The sequence below is a fragment of the Ambystoma mexicanum genome, chromosome 14 (assembly GCF_040938575.1).
Source record: "Ambystoma mexicanum isolate Mex_15411 chromosome 14, UKY_AmexF1_1, whole genome shotgun sequence".
Classification (NCBI taxonomy): Eukaryota; Metazoa; Chordata; class Amphibia; order Caudata; family Ambystomatidae; genus Ambystoma; species Ambystoma mexicanum.
The window spans coordinates 316,170,724-316,196,746 of NC_090940.1; the positions used below are offsets into that span (position 1 = coordinate 316,170,724).

At 49.6% G+C, this 26,023-nt stretch overlaps 1 protein-coding gene across 2 annotated transcripts in view; it reads left to right on the forward strand.

Annotated features, from left to right (window-relative positions):
* Positions 1–26,023, forward strand: part of TTC7B (tetratricopeptide repeat domain 7B) — a 2,178,739-nt gene that overhangs the window by 724,090 nt on the left and 1,428,626 nt on the right. For both annotated transcript variants that reach the window (XM_069637452.1, XM_069637451.1), the window contains exon 6: positions 19,238–19,316. In XM_069637452.1, coding sequence (XP_069493553.1) covers positions 19,238–19,316 — 79 coding nt within the window. The remainder of the gene's footprint in view (positions 1–19,237; positions 19,317–26,023) is intronic.

Below are 26,023 nucleotides of genomic sequence, written 5' to 3' on the forward strand. Positions count from 1 at the left end.
TAACTATGGTGAGTAACTTGTCATTGTTCTTTTCATGGGTATTGTGATGGGAGACTATGCTTTGGTTACACACCGTGCAGTGTGGTATTCCACTGATGTGGAGTCGGTGATTCCATCGACATAAATTGTGTTCAGCTGAGTAGACAAAACTACAAACAATAAGGAGTCTTCTCAAGTAAAACCGTGCATGGGCAGGACAACATAAAATGTAGTGCTCTGGCATGTGTTTAACTCTTTGGGAGCTTTTATTCTTACCAAACTAATATTGTTCCATTCCTACCCTTAGAAGTCCTCACCCCTTTCGGGACACCATATTCAATAAAGCAAACTCTTTTCAAATGTATAGCTGGCAAAACCCTATTTTGAATGAGTCTTTAGCCTCTAGGCTACCCTAATCTAAGAACATAAATATCCAATGGATTTTTCAAAACAGATGTTCACAAAACCTTCAGTAAGCGTCCAGCCCAGTTTTTATATCCCCAACCAAATGTTCCCCGAGTTGGGCTCCTGTCGCATTTACTCAGTCTGGTCTGGGTTCTCTGTCCTCTATATTTTCACCTGGCACCTTAAAGACCTCTACCCGGCTTTGTCCCCGTGGCTCTTGAATTGCTTCTCTTGGCTTTTGCCCTGCAATCTCTACATGTTTCTCCTAGACCTGAGTCCTGCTCAGGTTTGCCATTGGGTCCCTTGTGGACCTTGGTTTGTTTCAGGCGATCAACAGGTTGCTCCTGAACTTTGGTTTTGGTTCAGATTTTCAACAGACCCTTTCTGAACCTTGGTTCAATGCAGGGTTTTTAAGAGGTCCCTCTTGGACTTTGATTTGTTTCAAATGTTCATGATGGTTTCTCTCAGCTGAGATAATGGGTATTTCTCCTCCTTCATTAGGGTGCTTGTCGTGCAGCTGGTATTATATCTTCCTACAATGGCTCATTCGAGGGGATTGGGTCCTCCGACGTATTCCATATCTATGACATGTAATCACCACAGCTGTGCTGCGTCGGAAAATCTTTGGCGTCTGCGTCCTGCGTCGATGACGTCCATATGTCGCCCTCGAGGACCTCCTCCGACGGCCGACGCCACTGGATGTTATAAGTAGGTCGCACGACGCCTGTAGCATCAGTTCCGTTTTTTCCGCAAACGGGTTCGCTTCGGAAATTCGGCGCGCCTCGACTCTTTGGAGTTTCTGTTCTTTCTCGGTTCTTCAAACCTGTTCGTATTGTGAAGAATTTCTTATGCAGATGTCTACCTCGTCTTCCACCCGCGTCCGGGCTTTAAGAAGTGCGGGGACTGTGGGTCCAAGATGTCGGTGACGGACTCGCACGACGCCTGCCTCTGGTGCCTCGGGGAGGCCCATGACACGGATGACTGTGTCGACTGCCAGTCGCTCACGTCCAAAGCCTTGCGGGAGCGAAAGAAGAAGTTGTCGGTAGGTAAGGTGTCCAAGCCTCGGAAGTCGAGGTCTGCGGGGCTTTCGACAGACGATTCGAGGGGCGACTCCGCATCGTCGTCGGAAGTCCAGTGGGTCTCGGTCCCGCCACTCCTGCCTCTTCGAGGCACTCCCGGAAGCGCCGTCATTAGTCGCCTTCCCCGTCCTCATCCGAGGACTCCGCCCGTCGGCGGGTCGCTTATCCCACCAAGCATGCGACGCCGGAGGAATGGGCTTCCTTCGGGAAGTAAATGTTAGCGATTCTCGAATTGCAGGGCACTGGTCCGTCCGCGCCTCCGAGTGGGGTCGGTCGTGATCGGTCGAGAGACACCGCTCGCACGCCTTCGGGCTCAGGTGGTCGGCACGATTCGCGGGAGAGGTCCTGCTCGGACAAGGGGAATCGTTCTTGTTATGCCCGTTCCAGGTCCGGTCCTTGACGCGCTCGATACCGTGTGCACCTGTGGTGTCTTCGCGGAAGATGTCGACGCCGGTGTCGTCGATGGACTCTTTCGAGGCCCCGCCTCCAAAGAAGTCGTCGACGCCATCGGCGCCCAGGCTGTCGAGGGACACGCTCGGGGCTCAGGCCTCGAGGCCTGTGTTGACGCCGTCGGCGCCGCGTTCGACGCCGATTCACTCGACGCCTTTCAAGGCTGTTTCGACGGGGGTACCCCCTAGAAAGGCTCTGGCCAAGGTCAAGCATGGCTTTGTTCCACATTCTGTGCCTTCTTACCGCCATCTTGAGTTTATTTCAGAGATGGATGAGGGCTCTGATGATGGCATGGTTCCTGATACGGTGCCAGACGAGGTTCTCTCGGGCCATAGACAAATTGAGGACCTGCGGCAGTCCCTGCATGATGCCAGTGGACTGGACACCTCTCCAGAGGGGGAGTTTTGTAGGCCTGAGCCTGGCACTCATGCCGACTCCTCGTACTGGCGCCTTATGTCCAGGGTCACCGAGTACTTGGGGTGGTCTGCTCCTCCCGGGGATTTTCTTCAGGATGACCTTACAGATATCCTCGACCAAGGTCCACCAACTGACCCGGTACTCCCATTCCATATGGCTCTACAGAGGAGGGTGGCGGCGGCTTGGACTGCTCCGGAGAGTCTCCCGGCAGTGGGCAAGTCTTTGCCACGAAAATACCGCCCAGCCAGTAGTGACCCCTGCTACTTGACCAAGCACCCCACTCCGAAGAGTTTGGTGGTGCAGGCGGCTCCGGCCCCGGCAAAGCAGGCGTCGTATCCTACCATCCCTCCTGATAGGGATGACGAGCGTTTTGATGGCTGGGCGAAGAAAGTATTTTCTTCAGGGGGTATGACGCTTCAGGCGGCCAACTGCGTATGTGCCTTGTCGCGTTTCATGCACACTCTGTGGAACTGTGTTTCTTTAGCGGCTGAACATATTCCCGAAGGGGACGAACAATATGGTTTCCTTGCCATGGTTCAGGATGTCAAGGATGCCATGTGTGAGGCCGTTCAGTCGGGGTTGGACATGGCAGATTGCGTCAGCCGGTCCATGGCAGCGAGCACCGTAATACGTAGGTTTGCATGGTTGCGGAAGTCGGGGTTTGCTCCTGATGTGCAGGCCCGGCTCCTCAACATGCCCGTTGATGGGAAACATCTTTTTGGCGGCAAGGCTGACGAGCCTTGAGAGGTTGCAGACCTTAAAAGCTGCAGCGAAGTCGTTGGGCGCTGCAGTTTGCCAACCTCCGCCTTTTCATCCTAGGGGACAGCAATGGAGGGGAGGTTCCTTTCGTTAGTTCTCATCCTTTGGTAAAGCGAGAGAAGCTGAAATTCGAAGGGGGCAACCGTAGGAGTGCCAGAGGTGGAAAACAAGATACTCGAGGTGCCAAGACCGCTCGGGCTGTTGCCTCTTTGCCCTCAGGCAACGCCGCAGCCGCTTCAGCTCAGTCATGAGGCCATGTCCCATGGTTCGCCGGTTGGGGGAAGGCTGGCGCAGCATCTTGTAGAGTGGTGCGCCATTACTTCAGATGTGTGGGTTCTGGAGATCATAACCCACTGCTACAGTCTTCCTTTCCGGCAGAGGCTTCAAGACAATCCACCAGGGAATCTCTCTTTGAAGAGTCCGGATCCACTCCTTGAACAGGAAATTCAATCCCTGCTGGAGAAAGGTGCCATAGAACTGGTGCCTGTAGCAGAGAGGAACAAGGGATGGTATGCCCCTTATTTTTTGATTTGGAAGAAAGACAGTGGATTGAGACCCATCATGGACTTGAGCGGTTTGAACAAACTCCTCAGGAAGGACAAGTTCAAGATGGTTATTCTCTCTCAAGTCCTCCAGGCCCTTCAACTTCAGGACTGGTTGGTGTCTCTCGACCTCAAGGATGCTTATTTGCATGTGCTGATACATCCAAAGCACAAGAATTACCTGAGGTTCGCGGTTGGTGGTGCGCACTTTCAGTTTCGGGTCATGCCATTCGGATTGACCTCCGCCCCAAGGGTCTTCACCAAGCTCATGGTAGTTGTGGCAGCACACCCCAGGAAGGGGGGGGATTCACGTCTACCCCTGCCTGGACGATTGGTTGATCAGGGCGCGCTCTCCCAAGCAAGTCCTGGATCATCTGTCATTCACCTGGTTGCGGATGAGATCTTTGCAATGGGCTCTCAAGCTCCAGTTGTCTCAGTCCTCCGGCAGGATATCGGACCTTGTTCAGGTGCTGTCCTCGGTCGCCCAGGACCTTCTGTGGTGGGCTGTCGAAGACAATCTGATGAAGGGGGCTCCATTTTGGCTACCCTGGCCGGAGGTGACGATTGTGACGGACGCATCCCTCACGGGATGGGGAGCTCATGCCAACGAGTTGACATTCAGCGGTCGTTGGTCTCCGTCGGAGTCCAGACTCCATATCAATCTGTTGGAGCTGAGGGCCGTCAGGCTAGCCCTCAAGGCTTTTCTGCCGACTGTGCGAGGGAATAATGTCCTGATCCTGACGGACAACACGGTGGCCATGCACTACCTCAACAAAAGGGGGGGCAGGGTCACTTCCTCTGTGCAGCGAGGTGATGCAGCTCTGGTTCTGGGCAATCCAGCAGGAAGCTTGCTACCAATCTGCTTTGTCCCCTATCCTGTGAACGAAACTCCGCTTATCCATTGTCCTGCCGGCATAATGTTGTGAATCGGGTCATCTGTCCTAAATCACTGACTATACTACGAACTGTTATTATCTTTACTACGTGCCTACATGCTTATGTGCGCCACAACACCTATTCTACCTGTTGTCCAATTGTCCTCACCAATGTTGCACATCATTTTATAACATCACTCATTTGTACTCTATAACCTTACTTGTACCACTAGCCCCACACCTAGCGACCTGATTTCTACCATGGTTGTCAGTCCACTGTGTTTTCATCGCATTGACATTGTATCTATACCATTGTTACCATTGTCTTTGCCTAGATTATGCAAATTACTGTGCCTATGCCGCCTATGGGCGCGACTGTGATTGTCTGACGAAGCAATACGCACATCTGTGAGAATTTAATACTGCATTTAATATTGTATTTAACACTGCATTTAACCTGGCTCTCCGTTATGAATGTCTGTCTAATGCATGACCTTGAACCCTATGTTTCTGAGCATCTTTATTAGCTATCCAGAGCTTCTGCTGATCTCTCTCTCTCGATCTGCATAGGTTTGTAGACTCATGTCGTGCTCCCCTTGCTACAGCACCATCACTTCACATACTGCAGCCCATGGTTCACCTAGAATACTATCCACCATCTCTTGCCTGAAATATACTATACATTTGGTCCTAACACACTCTCTAATGGCCTATGTCCTTAACCTAATCACTATTATGGCCACTCTCCTATGTGGTAGCCTTGATCCTGTCCACACTCACACCCCATTACCCACCAGGGTAACACCTCACCACCCTCTTGGATCCCCCCGGTAGCCCTCTTTCCTCTCACTCTAGAGGAATGGATTAAGCACTTTGCTCTGCCGCCCCTGGTCTCTTGCTCCAGCACCCTAAGAAATGCAAGACTAGTGTCTTGTTTTTGCTGCAGATTTCACATACCCCATGCCTCGAAGACCAGACCTACAGATGCCCAATCACCTGTAACCACTCGCTCTACACCACTTGAAAACAGAACCAAGCCATCTCTTGAACCACATCCCCTCCCAATGATGTCTCCCAATATAAAGGGACCCCTCGTCAGTGCTCGCTCCCTATCAGCACACGCTCTTGATGTTGCCGACTTCATCGTTGTCAACCAACTTGACTTTGTGGCCATAACAGAAACTTGGTTGAACCCGGCCACCGGACCCTCTCTTGCACTAGCACTCCCAGATGACTATACCATTATTAGAGCCGATAGAACTACTGGCACAGGGGGCGGAGTTGCTTTCATAGCAAAAACCTGCCTCCACCTCAGAGAATTCTCCAACTCCCCCCTACCCTCAGCTGAGCTACTCTCAGTAAAATTGCTTCTCATCCCCAATCGGACCCTGGTCCTTCATCTCATCTATAGGCCACCTGGCCCACTTGCTTCCTTTGAGGAAGACTTATCAGCCCTTCTCTCTCACAAAGCCAAACCCACTTCGCAAATCATCCTCCTAGGAGATTTGAACCTGGGCCTCCATGACCCCAAAGACTCAAATGCCACCACCATAGAGAGCTCACTCTCCAACTTGGATTCAACTTATGCATCACAGAACCGACCCACTGTAAAGGGAGAACCTTGGATTGGTTGGCTGACCTCAATTGTCCCACCACTATCCTTAACAACAAACCCTGTGCGTGGTCTGATCACCACTGCATCACCGTCTCCATACTGGAGAAAACCAGTGCCAGCCCTGGACCTGCTGCAGCCCCTCCCACCTAGTCCAGGAACAGGCGTAACTTAACTCTAGACCATCTATGGCCCCTATTACATCCTATTGCCAACATTCCTCATGATAAAGACCCCGCCCATCTTGTCAAAATGTACAACACTACCATGGAGAAAGCCATTAACACGATTGCGCCCCTAAAACTTCGCAAGGCCAAACCCATCGCCCATCTAAATAAGTGGTTCACCGCTGATCTAAAAATACTCTGCAACAACAAAAGATCTGCAGAATCCACCTGGAGAAAAACCCCTTCTCCTCTAAACAAAGAGAAATTTGCCGCTGCAGCCACCTTGTACAAAGCAGCTATCCTTAGAATTAAAAGAGAAATATACAACGAAAGAATTCAGAATGCTATATCAAGCGCCAAGGAATTGTTCACTATTCTAAGGGAATTAGAATCTCCAGCTCTCCCCACTGACTCCTGCCTGAAATAGGCTGCCTGGTGCGAGAATATCCAGAAAGCCCTCTCAGCTAAAATAACACTTCTGCAAAACAAAATTGAAACTAAAAGAAATAACCTACCTATGAGATCCATTAACACGGAGCCCAACGCCATCAAGCATCCACCTAGTTTACCCTTCCACTTTTCTCCGGTCATCACCGCCGAAGTAGAAAATATAATGCGTGGAATAAAACCATCCAATTGCCAGGGAGACACTTGCCCTTCCATCATTAAGGAAGGAGCTAAAGAATTTGCCCCATTCATAACTACCCTAATACACTCATCCTTTAAAAACTGCATAGTCCCGGATAACCTCAAAGAAGCTTAGGTCATGCTGCTTCTAAAAAAAAAAAAAAAACAACCTTGATCCCAATATCCCCACCAATTTTAGGCCCATCACTACGGTTAGGCCTCAGACAGTCCGGCTTTAGACCCTAACACAGTACTGAGACGGCTCTCCTAGATCTGAAAATACAGATGGATGAAGCAAAAGACAAAGGCAAACTTGCTATCCTCTTTCTGTTAGACCTCTAAGCAGCCTTTGATTTGGTTGACCATAAACTAAACACCTCACCTCAGTAGCAGCCTTCTCTCCGAAATGCTGCCAGTTGGATCCAATCCTTCCTTGCCAATAGAACCACCAGAATCTTTGCGCCTTCAGCATCAGCGCCACCTATCCCCATCCATTGTGGAGTATCGCAGGGTTCTTGCGTTTCCCCCACACTTTATAATATTTTTACAAAGCTTCTCTTTGACCGTCTTGACAAACTTGATTTCACCTACACTAATTATGCGGATGACACCCCGATCCTCATCACACTCACTGGCTGCTAAACCAAAGACACCAAGCTGATCAACGACATCTATCTTGAGATCCAAGCCTGGATGGCAACTCACAGTCTGTCTAAATGATGACAAGACTGAACTCTTAATCATCGGTTCCCAAGCTCGCCTCAACAAATTAGACAACCGTTACCCAGCCTTCATTATTGATGGATCATTATAAAAGTATCTAGTGAAGTCAAAACGCTTGGTCTACCTTGACTCCACCGTCTCACTAAAAAAGCAAGTAAACTCCACTGCATCCTCCACTGCCTATACTAACAAGCTCATTAATGCCTGTAAAATATTAGTATCCACTAACAGTTATACCACGCTTGCCACAGCCCTAACCCTCTCGAAGTTAGACTACTGCAACTTCTTATCCCTTGGATCCTCCATTAGAAACTTAAACAAACTGCAAGTTCTCCAGAACAATGCATTAAAATCAGCCTTAAATATCCCTCGTTATAGCCACATCTCAGCCCTTAGAAAGGAAGCACACTGGCTTCCGGTGCGTGACAGAATCCCCCTACGATCACTAGTCATCATTCACAAGTGCCAACACTGCCCCAAAATACCGGATTGACAAATTCTGCAGGCACCATTCGATCAGACCGACTAAGTCTAACTACCTCAACCAACTAATCATCCCTAAATACAACCTAAAAACGGCTGGAGGGTCCAGCTTCCCAGTATTAGCAGCCAAATGCTGGAACTCCTTGCCTCCTGACATAAGAGCGGAACCCTCATTCTGGTCCTTCAGAGCGAAAACAAAAGCCTGGCTCTTCGCCCAAACGGCCATCTAACTCAACTCTCTCTAGCATACTCTACGCTCTACACAGTGTATTACCAAAAGGATCTCCTGGTTAGCAAATCCTCTATAAGACTGTATACCCTTGCGTGTCTGTATATCTGATTTTTGGTATGTATATTGATGTGCATATTTCTCCTCTGTAACCTGTATTATACTTTCTTTTATATTACTTTTTTGTAATGCTCTGTGTGTGATTTATAACCATTTGTACTCAAGTTAAAGCGCCCAGTTACCCCTGGGTTAGGTGCGCTATATAAGAAAATAAACTAAACATCCAGCATTGTTGAGACCATGGTTGAGATATGCCCAGTTTGCGAAGCAGTGGCACACTCGGTTATGCCCAATTAGCGCAGCATAGCCAGATTCCATTATGCCCCTGTCAGTAGAACATCGGTTCAGGTCTGTGAATGGAGCCTGGCTATCACAATTATAGTGTAATTTCGAACTGCCCTTAGTGTGCACTTAATAGTGTTTTGGTTAGTCGTTTTTCCTCTTCGGATTTAGCAGTGATTGTGCTGGGATTGGCAGCTGTTGAAGAAACATTTTAAATTGTACTCTGTTAATTGAAGTTCTATCTTTTGCGCTGTGCCTTGTTTTAGTGTTAGCACACAATTGTGTGCTTTAAACCAACTTTTTTATTAATTCATAAAATATGTGCACTGATTCTATTAATCTGCATTTTAGCTTAGATGCTCGATTTTAGCACTTTTTATTGTAATTCCTTGTACCTGCTAATTTTGAACATAAATTGTTATAAACTGTCAATTTTGATAATTAAATTGCTGCTCCCTTATTCTTACCTTTTCTGCCACCTTTGCTGCTAGATACTTGCCCCCTGAAACTGTCTAGATTCGATTTTACGGTCTTTGCTAGACGCGCTTGGGAACTACATTTCCCAGCGTTTCCCGTAGTTTTCTTGCCTATATCTGATTGGTCAGGCACGTCAGGGGGGCAGCCAGTCTTTGCCAGTCCGTGACATCCAGACGCCCGGCCCTGCGCTTCCTAACCTTTCCCTTCGCTAACTGTTTTTTCTCATTGTGTTCTTTTAATTATGCATCCTTTTCTTGCCATTCCCGCAAAGAAAGCGAAACTGGCTGTGCAGCCTAAGGCGCCCATGCAGCCTATGGGTAGCCGCATTGCGGCACTATTCTCAGTGATAAGGGGTGATTTTAAAATACATATGCTTCATATCATCCCGGCTCCCAAAGCCCTGACTTGAGTAAATACGGAGGATAATTTACTTCCTGAACTAGTCAATGCCAATGATTTAGGAAATTTATTAGATGCTTCTAGCTCATTGGATTCGCTATTGCCATCTGGCGCTATTATAAAAAATGATAACCACATAGACTGCTCCCTGGAGAGTACAGGTGGTAGTCCTACTATTCTACCTGGTGACATTTTAGATGAGGAACTAAATACTGACTCCCCCAAAGTATTACAGCCTGAAGACACTAAAATACTCTCCATAAGGAAACAGAGGTATGGTTTTAAAGTTATTCTACTTAATACTAGATCACTATTAAGTCATGCCACTGATGTGACTTCACTTATTGATGAACTGGATCTCGACATATGTGCACTCACCGAACGTGGCTCTACAAAGCTACAGGGCTGTCCCTAGCACTGGCAGTCCCAAAAGGATATAGTATGTTATTCAGGGACCGTCTAGAGGGGGTGGAGTAGCCATCATTTCTAAAGGAGGGAGTTGTTTCCAGTCACCTGCCAGCAAAATCCAGTGCAAAAAATACAAGTACCAGAATCCTCAGAGCTAATTAACTTTTCACACCTGAAACAGAAATGCAGACCCGCCTGAAAAAACTAAGAAACTTAGCCTCCCTGAAGATTTATGAAGTCATGAAAACGTGCGTTAGGAGGAGAAGCTAAAGACTGGTAACAGAGCGCCTGCCTTCACATCTTTAAACAACATTTCTAAAGACCATCTAGAGGGATGGGCAATAGACCTGGTGGAGCCAGAAGGCTCTTAATACTCTTGGCAAAAGTTAGGATTGATGCAGAGACCACTGTTAATTTGGTGGTGCTTTATCAGCATCCTTCAGCCATGCCGGATTTAACATCACAAATATGTAATTCATTACTACCATTACTTAAACCCACTAACTACCAAGTTAATGAAACTGGGTGATTTCAATCCCCCAGTTGGGAAATCAAACCGATCGTGCAGCATGGGGTCTAGAACTGGCATTGAATAACCTTGGTTTCGAGGGGATTGGGTCCTCTGACGCATTCTATATCTATGACAGTAGTCCCCACAGCTGTGCTACTTCGGAAAATCTTTCGGCATCTGCGTCCTGCGTCAATGACGTCGATAGGTTGTCCCCAAGGGCCTCCGTCGAGCCGACATCACCGGATGTTATAAGTAGGACACGCGACGCCTGTAGCCTCAGTTCCGTTTTTTCTGTGAACGTGTTCGCTTCGGAGATCTCGGCGTGCCTCGGTTCTACTGAATCCTGTTCTTTCGGTTCTTCGAACCTGCTAGTTTGTGTATTGAAAATGTTGTCTTCGGCTTCTTCCACCCCGCGGTCGGGTTTTAAGAAGTGTCGGGTGTGCGGGTCCAAAATGTCGTTGACGGACACGCACAACGCTTGGCTCTGGTGCCCCGGGGAGGACCACGATCCAGATGACTGTGTCGACTGCCAGTCGCTTACATCGAAGGTCTTGCGGGAGCGTAAGAAGATGCTGTCAGTGGGTAAGGTGGCCAAGCCCCGGAAGTCGCAATCCACTGGACTTTCGACGGACGATTCGAGGGGCGACTCTCCACATCGTCGCCATGAGTCCGGGGGAGTCTCGGTCCAGGAGTCGGTCTCGCCATTCCTCTGCCTCTTCGAGGCACTCACGGAAGCGCAGTCACAGGTCGCCTTCCCAGTCCTCATCCGAGGACTCCGCCCGTCGGTGGGTTGCTTGTCCCAACAATCATTCCACTCCTGAGGAATGGGATTCCTTCCGAAAGGAGATGATGGCGATTTTTCAATCGCAGGGCTCCGGTCCGTCCGCAACGTCTAAGGACGCCGGCCGTGACCGTGCTAGAGACACCGCTTGTCCGCCTTCGGGCTCGAGCAGTCATCGCGACCACCGGGCGCCTTCGAGGTCCCGGTCGCTCACTCTAGACATGCCCATTCCAGGTTCCGGTCCTCGACGCCCTCGAGACCTCGTGAGCCTGTGCAGTCTTCGAGGAAGACATCGACACCTGCGGCGTCGAGGTCGTCGAGGGACTCTCGAGGCTCCACCTCCAAGGAAGTCGTTGACGCCATCGGCGCCTAGGCCGTCGAAGGACACGCTCAGGGCTCCGCCCTCGACGCCTGTGTCGACGCCGTTGAAGTTGTCGGCACCTCCCTCAACATTGACGCCGATTCCCTCAACGCCTTTCGAGGCTGCTTTGTCGGAGGTACCCCGTGGCACGGTGGAACCCCCCAGAGAGGCTCTGGCCACGGCTAAGCATGTCTTTGTCCCTTTTTCTGTGCCCTCTTTCCACCCTCTGGATTTTATTTCTGAGGGGGATGAGAGATCTGAGGAAGGTTTGGTGCATGAGGAGGTGCCTGACGAGATTTTGTCTGGTCACAGCCAGATTGAGGACCTGCGTCAGTCACTGCACGACGCCAGTGGTCTGGACACCTCTGCGGAGGTGGAGTTCTGTCGGCCTGAGCCTGGAACCCATGCCGAGTCCTCGTACCGGCGCCTTATGTCGAGGGTCACGGAATACTTGGGGTAGTCTGCGCCACCTGTGGATTTTCTGCAGGATGACCTGACGGACATCCTCGACCAAGGTACTCCAACTGACCCGGTACTGCCATTCCATATGTCTTTGCAAAGAAGGGTGGCTGCAGCTTAGACTGCTCCGGAGAGTCTCACAGCAGTGAGCAAGTCTTTGCTGCAAAAATACCGCCCAGCCGGTAGTGACCCATGCTACTTGACCACGCACCCCACTCCGGAGAGTCTGGCGGTGCAGGCGGCCACGGCCCCAGCAAAGCAGGCGTCGTACCCTACCATCCCTCCTGATAGGGACGACAAGCATTTTGATAGCTGGGCGAAGAAACTGTTTTCTTCAGGGAGTATGGCTTTACAGGAAGCCAACTGTGTGTGTGTGCCTTGTCACGTTTCACGCACACTTTGTGGAACTGTATTTCATTGGCGGCTGAACTTATTCCCGAAGGGGAGGAACGGGATGGTTTTCTTGCTATTGTACAGGATGGCAAGGATGCCATGTGTGAGACCGTTCAGTCGGGTTTGGACATGGCAGATTGTGTCAGCCGGTCCATGGCGGCGAGCACCGTAATACGCAGGTTTGCGTGGTTGCGGAAGTCGGAGTTTGCTCCTGATGTGCAGGCCCGGCTCCTCAACATACCTTTTGATGGTGAACATCTTTTTGGCAGCAAGGCTGACGAGAGCCTTGATAGGTTGCAGACCTCCAAAGCTGCAGCGAAGTCGTTGGGTGCTGCAGTTCGACAACCTCTGCCTTTTCGTCCTAGGGGACAGCAATGGAGGGGAGGTTCCTTTCGCTATTACTCGTCCTTCAGTAAAGCGTGCCATTACTTCAGATGTGTGGGTTCTGGAGATCATAGGAAGCAAATTTGAGTGGGCACCACAGGAGTATCGAATCCTTCTGGCGTTATCAAAAGTTTCTAGTGTAATAAGTCTTTGTTAGGAAGTTAGATCCTCTATGCAGGAGCTGGCTGAAAAAGGCCTGGAGACACCCAAACCCAAAAAATACAGCAAGAAACAAAGATTAGGTGAAAACCCAATCATACAGCCGCTCCTGTATGCTGTATGATTGGGTTTTCACCTAATCTTTGTTTCTTTCTGGAGATCATAGACCACGGCTACTGTCTTGCTTTTCGGCAGAGGCCTCACGACAATCCACCAGGGAAACTCTCTTTGAAGAGTCCGGATCCGCTCCTTGCGCAGGAAATTCAATCCCTGCTGGAGAAAGGCACCATAGAACTGGTGCCTGTAGCGGAGAGGAACAAGGGATGGTATTCCCCTCATTTTTTGATTTCGAAGAAATACGGAGGATTGAGACCCATCATGGACTTGTCAGAGTCAAGACTCCATATCAATCTGTTGGAGCTGAGGGCCATCAGGCTTGCCCTGAAGGCTTTTCTGCCGACTGTGCGAGGAAAGAATGTCCTGATTCTGACGGACAACACAGTGGCCATGCACTACCTCAACAAAAAGGGGGGAGCAGGGTCACTTCCTCTGTGCAGGGAGGCGGTGCAGCTCTGGTTCTGGGCCATCCAGCAGGAAGTTTCGATCTCGGCAGTTCATCTGGCCGTAGACGAAAACAAGACGGCGGACGCTCTGAGCAGGCAGAGCACAATCTCTCACGGGTGGGAGCTGGCTCAGGAGATTCTCCTGGAGATCTTTGCCCTTTGGGGGACCCCTCAGTTGGTTCTCTTCGCCTGCAGTGTCAACCGGAAGTGCAAAAGGTTCTGCTTGCGGGAATTTCCTCCAAAAGGAGCCTTAGGAGATGCGTTCGTTGTGGAGTGGTCCTTCCCACTGTTGTACGTGTTTCCTCCAGTCCCCGTCATCCCGCAAGTGCTGCGGACGTTACAGAGGTTCGGTTCCCGGATGATCCTCATTTGTCCGGCTTGGGCTCGGAGGATGTGGTACCCGGACCTTCTCGACTTGTCCATCTACCCTCCATGTCGTCTTCTCTACCGAGACGACCTGCTCTCACGGGAGGGGATCAGGTTATCCATCCAGAGGTCAGATCCCTCAACCTTCTTGCTTGGCTTCTGAAAGGTTGAGGTATAAGGATTGGGACCTCCCTGAAGATGTGATGGAGGTGTTGCTTTCGGCCAGACGGCCGGCAACTAAGTCCCTGGACCGTTGCCATTGGAGAAAGTTCTGCGACTGGTGCAGGGGATCCTTTTTCATGTCGCATTCCTGTGGTTTTGTCTTTTTTGCTTTCTTTGGCCCACAGGGGCCTGCAAGTGGGTACTGTTAAAGGTTACCTGGCGGCGCTGTCTATATTTTAGCGCTCGTCTGAGGAGTGTTCTTATTTCAAAATTCCTTTAATTTCTGTTTCTCAACAGACTTACTAATGTGTTTCCGCCGTCTCCTTTCCAGGTGCCTGAATGGGATTTGAACCGTGTTCTGAAATTCCTTATGGGTGCTCCGTTTGTGCCTTTACATTCTTGTCCTTTGAGGCTATTAACCCTTAATAGTTTTTAGTTGCGGTCACTTCCGCTCGCAGAGTGAGTGAGTTGCAGGCACTTTCAGTTAAGCCACCCTTCACTGTGTTTCATAAGGACAGGGTTGTCCTTGGAGGTCATCCTTCCTTTCTTCCGAAGGTGGTGTCGGAATTTCATTTGAGCCAGAAGGTTATTCTTCCGGCATTTTATCCTCCTCCACATTCTGATAAGGAAGAGGAGAGGCTCCATAGGTTGGATCCTACGAGAGCTTTGAGTGTCTACATTTCTCGCATGTCCCGGGTCAGAGTGGACGATCAGCTCTTTATTGGTTACGCTGGAAGGCGTTTGGGACAAGCTGTGACTAAGCAGACTTTGTCTAGATGGATTACTTTGGCAATTTCAGAATGTTACCGCTTGGCGGGTAAGGACCCTCTGGTAGGCTTACGGGCCTTTTCTACTATGGGTGTGGCTGCCTCTACTGCCCTCAGAGGGGTGTTCCTATTCGTAACATCTGTGATGCAACCACTTGGGCTTCGGTCCATACTTTTGTACGTCACTACTCCCTCGATTCTATCCATGGGCAGGATCTGGCCTTTGGCAAGGCGGTCCTTTACTCTGCAATTTGATTGGGCTTTCTGAATTTCTATATTCTATATTCTTTTCCCTCCTCCATACGTTGGTACTGCTTTGGGAGTCTGTCATAGATATGGAATACGTCGGAGGACCCAATCCCCTCGAAGAACAAGTTACTCTCTTACCTGGCAACGTTCTTTCGATGGGATGGTCCGACGACGTATTCCATATCGATCCCTCCCTACCTGTCCGGCTACAGAATTTCTTATGCGGTTGCAGCTTATGTTTCCGCAAGATTTTCTGTGGTCATGCTGGCAGTGGTTTTGTGCTGCACATTCTGGGGAAAAAACTACAACTGAGGCTACGGGCCTCGTGCGTCCTACTTATAACATCCGGTGACGTTGGCTCGACGGAGGCCCTCGAGGACAGCGTATAGATGTCATGGACGCAGACACCAAAAGATTTTCCGAAGCAGCACAGCTGTGGTGATTACTGTCATAGATATGGAATACGTCGTCGGACCATCCCATAGAAAGAACGTTACCAAGTAAGAGAGTAACATCGGAGATAATACCTAGCCACACATAAAATGTTGATAACTGATCTTTCCATTTATCCGTGCCCTTGGGCTGATCATTTTTTTATTCAGCTTGTGTTGGTCAAGGAAAAAGGAATAAGGACCAAAATAATTACTAAAACAGTAATAACTTCTAGAAATACAAACAAGTTTTTTTAGTAGCCCTACAACTTTGGATTTTGAATTGATTGTGTCCTTACACATATTCCTCATTTTATGATATCTCCATATCCAGCTTTAGATGCTTCAGAAGTTTTTTCCAGCAGGGGACGCTGCCGGTCGATGTCAGTCAACTCAATGTGCCTCAACGGCCTCTGTCTCAGTGTCGACGTCATTGATGGCATATAGCGCGCGCAGCGAACGTTGGCTTCAGTTCCACTTTTCCGGAAGAGATGAGGCTTCCGATTATCGGCGCATGTCGGTTCCTTGACTAAGAAACCTTTCATTTTAGTGAAATGGCTTCGTCGTCAGCATCATTTACACCCGAGATCGGGGTTCAAGAAGTGCCATGACTGTGGGGCAAAAATGTCCCTCATGGACCCCCATCTGGTATGCCTATGGTGCCTGGGATCCTCTCACGCAATGTCTGAGTGTGGGTCTTGCCTATCGATGACAGTGAAGGCCCTGAAAGAGCGTAAAGGCAAGCTGGCTGCCGGGCAAACCCCTTCGACAACCCCGCTGAAAAGGCGATCCTCCGAGTCGAGCGATGACTCCTTGTCAGAAGAAATCTAGAAGGACCCGATGACTCATTGGATCATACCACTTGTCATCTTCCTCATGGCAGTCGAAGAAAAGGCGCCACAGGTTGCCGTCTTCGCCGCTGAGTTCCTTCCTGTAACGGTTTTCGTGCCCATCCAAATTGGCCTCACCGGCCGAGTGGGAGAAGTTCAGACTAAAGATCCTTGAAGTATTTCAGAAAGCGGCCTCGACCCCCTCGAAGAAGAGCCATGACAGGCATGACAAAAATAAGTTAAGGGAGAAAACCTTTGTGCCTGGGTGTCCAGGAGAAAACTCCTTTGAGCACCCTCAGAGGTTACCCAGAAGGAAAAGGCTCCATCAGGATCGACGCCATCATCGCCGAAAGACTCCATGGAGTCATAAGAAGCCTTTGACGCTACAACCGTCAAAGCCTTTGACGTCAAAGCCTTCGACGTTGAAGAAGTCTTCAACGCCATTTTCGACGTAAATCCCCAAACCCCTAACTTTCGTAGAATGAAAGGAGAAATTCAAACTGCCAGAATCTGAGAGTTTTAGATATATACAACTCCACCACTGGTTGACCAATAGGGTCACCTGACAAGCAGCTTCCATAATCCCAACAGGAATAGAACTTAAAGGAAGGAGCCCTCAACCCTTGCTTCCTCTGGTACCTATCTCCAAGCAGACTGCATGCAATGAACCCTGCCTACCCTGATACATGCTGGCACGTATGCAGCGAGCGAAGGGACCTGGCCCACATGTGGTGGCACTGCCCATTCATACAATCGTTCTGGTTGGAAATGTGATCAAAAATCAAAGGGATTACTGGCGCCTTGCTTCCCATGGACCCTCGAGTTCTGTTACTGGGAGACGTCCCAGACGACGGGTCGTTCCCAATGACGGGCCATAGAGCGCACCTGATCTCCCAATTACCCACAGCAGCCCGAATCACACAAGCTCGCTTTTGGAAAACCATAGAGGGGCCATACACATCATACTGGTGGGTGAAGGTTTGGAAACTGCTGGGGGATGGAGAAGCTCACAGCTATGGGAGAGGGGAAGTTGCCTAAGTTCACATGGACGTGGGGGCCATTCTTGAACTATGTGTTGGATAGAGAGCAGATGTTCTTTCAGCCGTTACTGTTGAAGTACCTTATTTTAACCTTTTTTTTTTAAAGAATCTTCTTGAAAGGTGCTCCCATGGGTGGGTGCTAGTTTGCTCTGGGTTGAAGTCTGCACAAAACAGGGCTTAACTGATACAAGTGTCATTAAACCCTACACAAAAGGACCACTGCGTTTTGATATATTTACACTACAAGATATTATGTAAAATTCTCCATGGGTTTATAAACATTGTGCATTAATCAGACAGTGGTTGGGAAAATAAAACGTTACATTAGAGACTTTTAATAAAATGATGGTTCATTTTGGCTTCATTTGATTTACAGCAGGGAAATTACATAAGCATGCCGTTCAGAATACTTAACCTATCATTTGACCCTTGTCATTTTGAAACGTCTGTCTCGGCTGAGTCTTCTTGCTTGATTGATCATATTTATGAGCCACTTGCACCTCTTTGCATTTCTGATATGCAGTTCCATGATTTGTCAGAAATTAGCTTTCAATCCAACCTGCTGTTGATTTAAAGTAATTTAAAACCCGGTCTTGTTGATTAGTTCACATGGGAGTTCCTGGAGTATGTGTGAAACTGCATGCAATTTGTGGGGTGCTGTTTCTCAATGGAGCAAGTAATTATTGGTATCCTATAAGCACATCCTATAAGCTCTTCCTTACTCTTTGGACTTCCTACTTCTCACCTTGCCCCTCTTAAATCCATCTACCACTCTGCTGTTTGCACCCTCTGTCTCCTCACCCCCCGTGACTCCATCTCTACCTCTCTCTCCTACCTTGGCTGGCTTCCCTTTCACTCCCAACTTAAATTCCAATTCCTATGCCTTGTCTTCAAATCTCTCCATGGTCTTGCCCCCCCCCTTATCTCTCCTCCCTTCTCTCCTTCTACTCCCCCTCCCGTTCCCTTCGTTCCGCTGACCATTTCCTCCTCACTTCACCCCCACCCCCTGTGCCTCCTCCTGTTTTCGCTCCTTCCAACTCTTAGCACCCCTACATTGGAACTCCCTCTTGATATCCGTTCTTCCCCCACCTTCACCTCATTCCGTAGTTCCCTTAAATCTCTCCTTCTCTATTCCCCGCCTTGAAATCCCTCCCCCTTCCACCTACCCCCTTTCCCACTCTTATCCCCAACTTTCGCCCCTCCCTTCTTCTACCTTCCCTCCTCCTCCCTCCCCCTTCCTCCTCCTTCCCTCTTCTTCCACTGCCCCCCCTACCCTGTCCCTCTCCCCGTCCGCCCTATCCCACTCAGTTAATTGCGCTTCACACTGTTTTATTGCTTTATCGATTCATATTGTAATTGCTTCACTGTTATATCGTTAATGTTTTATGTATTGTTGTTCCATGTACAGCGCTTTGGCGTAAGGCGCTTTAGAAATATACAAATACACACCCTTGTCATGGTAGCTAGTAAGAAGCGGAGATCAAAGGTAAAGTGATGCATTTTTCTGGGGGCCCTCACTTCAATTTTAGACAGCCTCAATGTCTCATTTTCTCCCTACAGTAAACCAGCCACCCCACACTTGGAAGCAACATGGCAGTTTCTTGGCATCCGTTAGCTTTAGGAAAATAATTCCCTGCTTCTTGGCATCAGTTTGATTTAGAAAAACCTATTTGATTTCCATTCATGGTGACATACATCAGTTTTAAGATTTCCACATTAGAGTTTAGTGATTTGTGTACCTAAATCCTTGATATGAAACTGCGTAAAAAAAAATGTTTTTTCTTTTTCTATATACTATATCTTTACAGGAACTTGACAAGAGGAGTTGGACGATTTAGAGAGATACTAAGAGCTGTGGAAACAAGGACCACCCAAAATCTGCGGATGGTAAGTTTATCCTCTCAATAGCCATTCCCTGGTGTAGTGCCTTTATTAATTTTATGAATTACAGAGTTACTGTTGTTTTTATGAATTAAATACATTGTTCCTACATAGATCATGCAAAGGACTGATTTTCTTTTGTGCTTCTGGAACTTGCTTGCTTAATGTGTAAACCAGTACTTTCTTCGTAATCTGTTTTTCAATTTCTTCAAATTAATTATTAAAATGTGTACTGTGGTAGATCAGAATTGGGAGACGGATTAGGAGGCATTGTGAGCGACTTTTATTTCTCACCAAAATAACCTGAACTATCCCTATGTCTAAGATTTTATCCTAAAGAAAAGAAAAGGCCGCCAAAAGGGTCCTCATAAGGATGTCAATGCAACACTAAGAAAGTCCTCTGTCCAAACCTATCCTAATCTGCACTCTTTCCCAACCACTATTACAAATGAATAAATAACTCAACATAAGATGCACATAGAATCTTGACTTTTACACTGGAATGGTGGTTGTTATTTTTTTTACCCCCACCTCTGAGCGTTTCTCTCAGTGGATCTGCTCGCCATTTCCACAGAGTCTAAACTGGAGTGTCTGTTCCAGTCAGTCTTTATTTTATGTGGTTGCAACAAGTATGTGCGTGTGTCTCTTTCATCCCATCAGGGAACTATTTCATCTGTGTCCTTTTCTCTCCCCCTTCAGCAATGAGGGTCTCCCCGGTTTCCTTTACAGGCAAGCCCCAGTGGAGGTCCTTGGAATTTCAGGTGGTCTCGGATTTTGGTTCTTTTCACCCTGCCTTCAGGTATATGTTCTGCACCCACGTTTGGGCATTGTGTCCCTCACCAGGGGGAATAGTTTTGATCACTCTGCTTAGGGATTTGGTTTCTCATGCCCAGTCTTGGGATTGTCCCACTTAAACATACAGTGATTCTCACTCTTCCATGGTTTATGTTCTGTGCACCTCGCCTTGGGGTATGGCTTTGGGGCACCCCTCCTTTAGGCTTTGGCTGCTCTCTCCCCACCCTGGTGTATGGTTTCAGGCACCTGCCTTCGGGTACAGTGTCTTAATGCCCCTGTTGGGCTTTGGCTTCTCCCACTCCACCCTAGGGTTGGCTTGGTCGCACCCCACCCTGGGGTATGTTTGGTCTTTGCCTAAATCATCCCCTGAAGCCACTGCGTACCTTTCGCTTTGTTGCGTTTGTCCTCAGGTAGATTGGGAATGTTGCTGTAAGCGTCACCGGCTCCTCAGCATCTTGTATGCTATGTACAGTGGTGGAGGTTGCGCCACTCTTGGGCTTGTTAGGTCTCTGCAGTCCCCGTTCCCCAGTTCATCTTGGGTCTCAGGTTCTTGGCTTGAGTTTGTTCCTGTCCTGGTGTTCTCAGCTTTTTACAGTAAGCTTATTGGCATTCTGCAGGCCCTGCCTCAATCTGTCCCACCACGCTTGGCATGAGCTCTCTTCCTCCTTCCCTTCCCCCAAGGTGAAGGGGTTCTGCATCCGTTCTGTTCTGCAGATGTCTCTCTCCCTTGCCTATCCTCGATAAGCACTTTATCTGCCTGCCAGGGGGTAGGTCTTCCCACGGATTGCTCAATCCCAGCTGACTCCGAACAACCAGGGGGTCAGAAAACACACCAACTATACCTAAAGGCATTTTCCAGTCATTAGATACTTCAACTCTTATGTAGCCAACAAAGCTAGTACTTGGGGATAGTGGTAACTGCTGTCCCTCCTTAGGGACCACCTGTCTCTTTATTTATTTGAATTTTTATACTGCGCTACATGCCCGTAGGCCTCAGGGCACACACAAAACCAGACAAGACGCACAGACACGCAAAGAAGTCAGACCAGGAGGGAACAAGAGAGAACAGGTAGCAGCTTAATCAAGACTGAGATTGAAAAGGTGAGTCTTAATGGCCTTTTTAAAGGGCAAGTAGTCCTCCATTTATGATATGATATGGCCTTTATAACGCGCCTATACACAAGTGTTTCAAGTGTTTCATTTGGCGTATAGAGATAGGAAGGGAGTTCCAAAGAAGTGGGACTTGGGCGTCAAAGCTTGTGCCACCAAAACGAGCCAGTTTGAATCTTGGCTGGACAAGTGTGGGTGCTGCAGATGACCGAAGATTTCTAGTGGATGTCTTGCTCTTAATGCGATCCGATAGGTATACTGGACACTTATGAGCTAAAGTGAGAGCTTTGTGTGAGATTCTTTGCCTTACAGGAAGCCAATGTATGGCTAAATGTAGAAATATGTGTGCGACGCGAGAGCTCAAAGATGGTGCGTACAGCATTATTCTGTGTAACTTGAAGCTCGGGTAAGAGCGGTGGTGCCTGCCAGGTGACTTTTACAGAAGTCAAGCCTGGAATTTATCAACGCTGTGGACAACAATGTGCAATTTTCAGTGGTGATCAAAGGTCAAATGTATTTTATGCGCTTGTTGATAAAACTGCATGCAGACCGAATGTAGGATAATGGGAAAATAGAGGGTCACCCCCCAGTGGGTTCCCGCTTGCCCTGTCCCCTAGATGGTTGTTGGCAGGCTCAGCTTCCCAGTCCAAAAGGGATGGCTCCTCCCTGGGAAGAGGGGACGAATTGTCTGGAATCCCCACTGTACATTATTCTGCTTTAATTTGGACATGTGGCATACATTATCAGTCATCATTATGAATTTGGGTGGGGCCCTTTCTCTACCTGCACAAACATAAATATATAACATAAAAGAATAACACACTCTACTACATAAGTAGAAACAGAAATCCACATCCTCAAAAGCTGTGCTCCACCATCACCACCTGGATGTCCACCCACGTCTTCAAGCTCAGCCGTGCCAAAGTGGAATACCTCCTCATCTGCCCATCCCTCCCAGCGCCGACCCAAACCTGAACTCTAGCCATGGATCAAAGGTCTTGCCATGGACAACCCACACACAACCCTCCACAAGCCTGTCATATCCCTGGCCTTCACCATCAACACCCACCTTTTATTTAAACACCATAAGTATGCAATCTACAACTACAGCTCCTACGTAAGATCAGATGCCTCCTTCTTCCTGATGACTTCAGCATAGCAGTCCAAGCACTAGTTCTCTCCAAGCTGGACTACGGCAATACTCTCCTCACTGGACTTCTTGGCAGCACCCTTGCCCCCTGCAAACCATACAAAATGCAGCAGCCAGATTTATCCTACACCTACCCAAACATTCACACATCAACCAAACTCCAATTGCTCCCCATAACAGTAATAATACGGCAGAACTTTCCAAAATCTGCAAGGAACTCAGCAATCGAAATTGAGTCTATACCTCTCTCCCTCCTTCCCAGGCTATCTGCATTGTCCTATCTTCCCATTTCACATCTAAAACTCAGGACATCCTGTGCTCACCCTCCACCACCCCCAATCCCCCTCCTGCTGTCATACTTCCCTTGGCCACCCTGCCCCGCCTCCTTCTTGCCCATAGCACCTGATGAGGTCTCTAAAGTTGTCAGCTCTATGATGGTCTCATCCAAACAGGTGCTCCCCTGTTCTTTCAGAACTATCAAGGACAACATCTACTCTCTCGCCCTGGCTCTAGCCAATCTCCTTAACCCTTCCTTGACCACTGGCTTATTTCCCTCTATCCCTCAAGCACTCCCTTGTGCGCCCTCTCCTAAAAAAGCCGTCTGCTGACCCTTCCTCCTGACTAACTATCACCCCATCTCTACCACACCCTTGCTGGGCAAACTCTTGAAAAAGTTGGTCTTCCCCCAACTGATCCATCATACTGAACTTGATGGTTGCCTTCATGATCATCAGTCTGGATTCCGGGCATCCAGAGGCCCGGAAACTGCTCTCCTGAACACCCGTGAAGATCTACTTGCAAATCTTGACTCCAACTCTCTTGCTACCCTCATCCTCCACGATCCATCCTCTGCCTTTGACACGGTCAACCATTCGAGGGGATTGGTCCTCCGACGTATTCCATATCTATGACGGGTAATGTCCACAGCTGTGCTTCTTCAGAAAACTTTCGGCATCTGCGTCCTGCGTCGATGATGTCGATGTGCCGTCCCCGCGGACCTCCTCCGACGGCCAACGTCACCCGATGTGATAAGTAGGATGCATGACGCCCGTAGCCTCAGTTCCGTTTTTTCCGCAAACGTGTTTGCTTCGTGAAACTCGGTACGCCTCGACTCTTTGGAGTTTGTTGTATTCTTCTCGGTTCTTTGAACCCGTTCAGTTTTTGTGTAAACCTGTTCATGACGATGTCTACCTCGTCTTCAACACCGCGTCCGGGCTTCAAGAAATGCAGGGACTGTGGGTCCAAGATGTCGGTAACAGACTTGCACGATGCCTGCCTCTGGTGCCTCGGGGAGTCCCACGACATGGACGACTGTGTCGACTGGCAGTCGCTCATGGCCAAGGCCTTGCGGGAGCGCAAGAAGAAGTTTGTCAGTAGGTAGGGTGTCTAAGCCCAGGAAGTCGAGGTCTGCGGGGCTTTCGACGGATGATTCGAGAGACGACTCTCCGCGTCATCGTCGGAGGTCCAGTGGGTCTCCTTCCAGGAGTCGGTCTCGCCACGCCTCTGCCTCTTCGAGGCATTCCCGTAAGCGCCGGCATCGGTCGCCTTCCCCGTCCTCTTCCGAGGACTCCGCCCGTCGGCGGGTCGCTTATCCCACCATGCAAGCGACACCGGAGGAATGGGCTTCCTTCGGGAAGAAGATGTTGGCGATTCTTGAATCGCAGGGCACCGGTCTGTCCGCGCCTCCGAGTGGGGTCAGTCGTGAGCGGTCGAGAGACACCGCTCGCAAGCCGTCGGGCTCGGGTGGTCGGCACGGTTCGCGGGAGAGGTCCCGCTCGGACAAGGCTAACCGTTCTCGCCATGCCCGTTCCAGGTCCCGGTGCTCGATGCGCTCGAGACCGCGTGATCCTGTGCCATCTTCGAGGAAGACATCGATGCCTGTGGCACCGAGGTCGTAGACCTCTCTCGAGGCTCCGCTTTCGAGGGGGTTGTCGACGCTGTCAGCGCCTAGGTCGTCGAAAGACACGCTTGGAGCCCTGGCTTCGAGGCCTGTGTCGACGCCGCCGGTGCTGGCGGCGTTGCGGCTGACGTTGACGCCGACTCGCTTGACGCCGACTTGTTCGCCCTCAACGCCTTTGGAGGCGGTGGTGTCAGAGGGGCCCCGTGGCACAGGGGTAGCCCCTAGAAAGGCTCTGGCTAAGGTCAGGCATAGCTTTGGTCCCCAGGTGTCTTACTCTCACCGCCTGGAGTACATTTCAGAGGGGGATGAGGGCTCTGATGAGGGCTTGGTTCCGGTTAGGGTGCCTGATGATGAGCTTCTCTCGGCCCAAAGCCAATTTGATGACCTGAGGCAGTCACTGCATGATGCCAGTGGACTGGACACCTCTGCGGAGGTGGAGTTTTGGGGGCCGGAGCCTGGCACCCATGCCGATTCTTCGTACCGGCGCCTTATGTCTCGAGTCACCGAGTACTTGGGATGGTCGGCCCCCCCAGGGGAGTTTGTTCAGGATGATCTCACGGACATCCTTGATCTTGGTCCCCCCACTGACCTGGTACTGCCGTTTCATATGGCTCTGCAGAGAAGGGTGGCGGCGGCTTGGACTGCTCCGGAGAGTCTCCCGGCAGTGGGCAAGTCTTTGTCGCAAAAATACCGTCGAGCCAGTAGCAACCCCTGCTACTTGTCCAGGCACCCCACTCCGGAGAGTTTTGTGGTGCAGGCAGCTACAGCCCCGGAAAAGCAGGCGTCGTATTGTACCATCCCTCTGGATAGGGACGACAAACGTTTTGATAGCTGGGCGAAGAAAGTGTTTTCTTCAGGGGGTATGGCGCTTCAGGCGGCCAACTCTGTATGTGCCTTGTCTCGTTTCACACACTCTGTGGAACTGTGTTGCATTAGCGGCTGAACATATTCCCGAAAGGGGACGAACGGGATGGTTTCCTTGCTATGGTTCAGGATGGCAAGGATGCCATGTGTGAGGCCGTTCTGTCGGGTTTGGACATGGCAGATTGTGTCAGCCGGTCCATGTCGGCGAGCACCGTAATACGCAGTTTTGCATGGTTGCAGAAGTTGGGGTTCACTCCTGATGTGCAGTCCCGGCTCCTCAACATGCTGTCTGATGGTGAACATCTTTTTGGCAGCAAGGGTGACGAGAGCCTTGAGAGGTTGCAGACCTCCAAAGCTGCAGCAAAGTCGTTGGGCGCTGCAGTTCTACAACCTCCGCCTTTTCGTCCTAGGGGACAACAATGGAGGGGTGGTTCCTTTCTATTACTCGTCCTTCAGTAAAGCGAGAGGAGCTGTCAGTCAAAGAGGCCACCGTAAGAGTGCCAGAGGTGGAAAACAGGGTATTTCGAGGTGCCAAGGCCGCTCGGGCAGTTGCCTCTTTGCCCTCAGGCAACGCCGCAGCCACTACCACTCAGTCATGAGGCCAGGTCCCATGGTTCGCCGGTTGGGGGAAGGCTGGCGCAGCATCTTGTAGAGTGGCGTGCCATTACTTCAGATGTGTGGGTTCTGGAGATCATAACCCTCGGCTACTGTCTTCCTTTTCGGCAGAGGCCTCACGACAATCCACCTGGGAACCTCTCTTTGAAGAGACCGGATCCGCTCCTTGCACAGGAAATTCAAGCCTTGCTGGAGAAAGGCGCCATAGAACTGGTGCCTGTAGCAGAGAGGAACAAGGGATGGTATTCCCCTTATTTTTTGATTTCATGGAAAGATGGG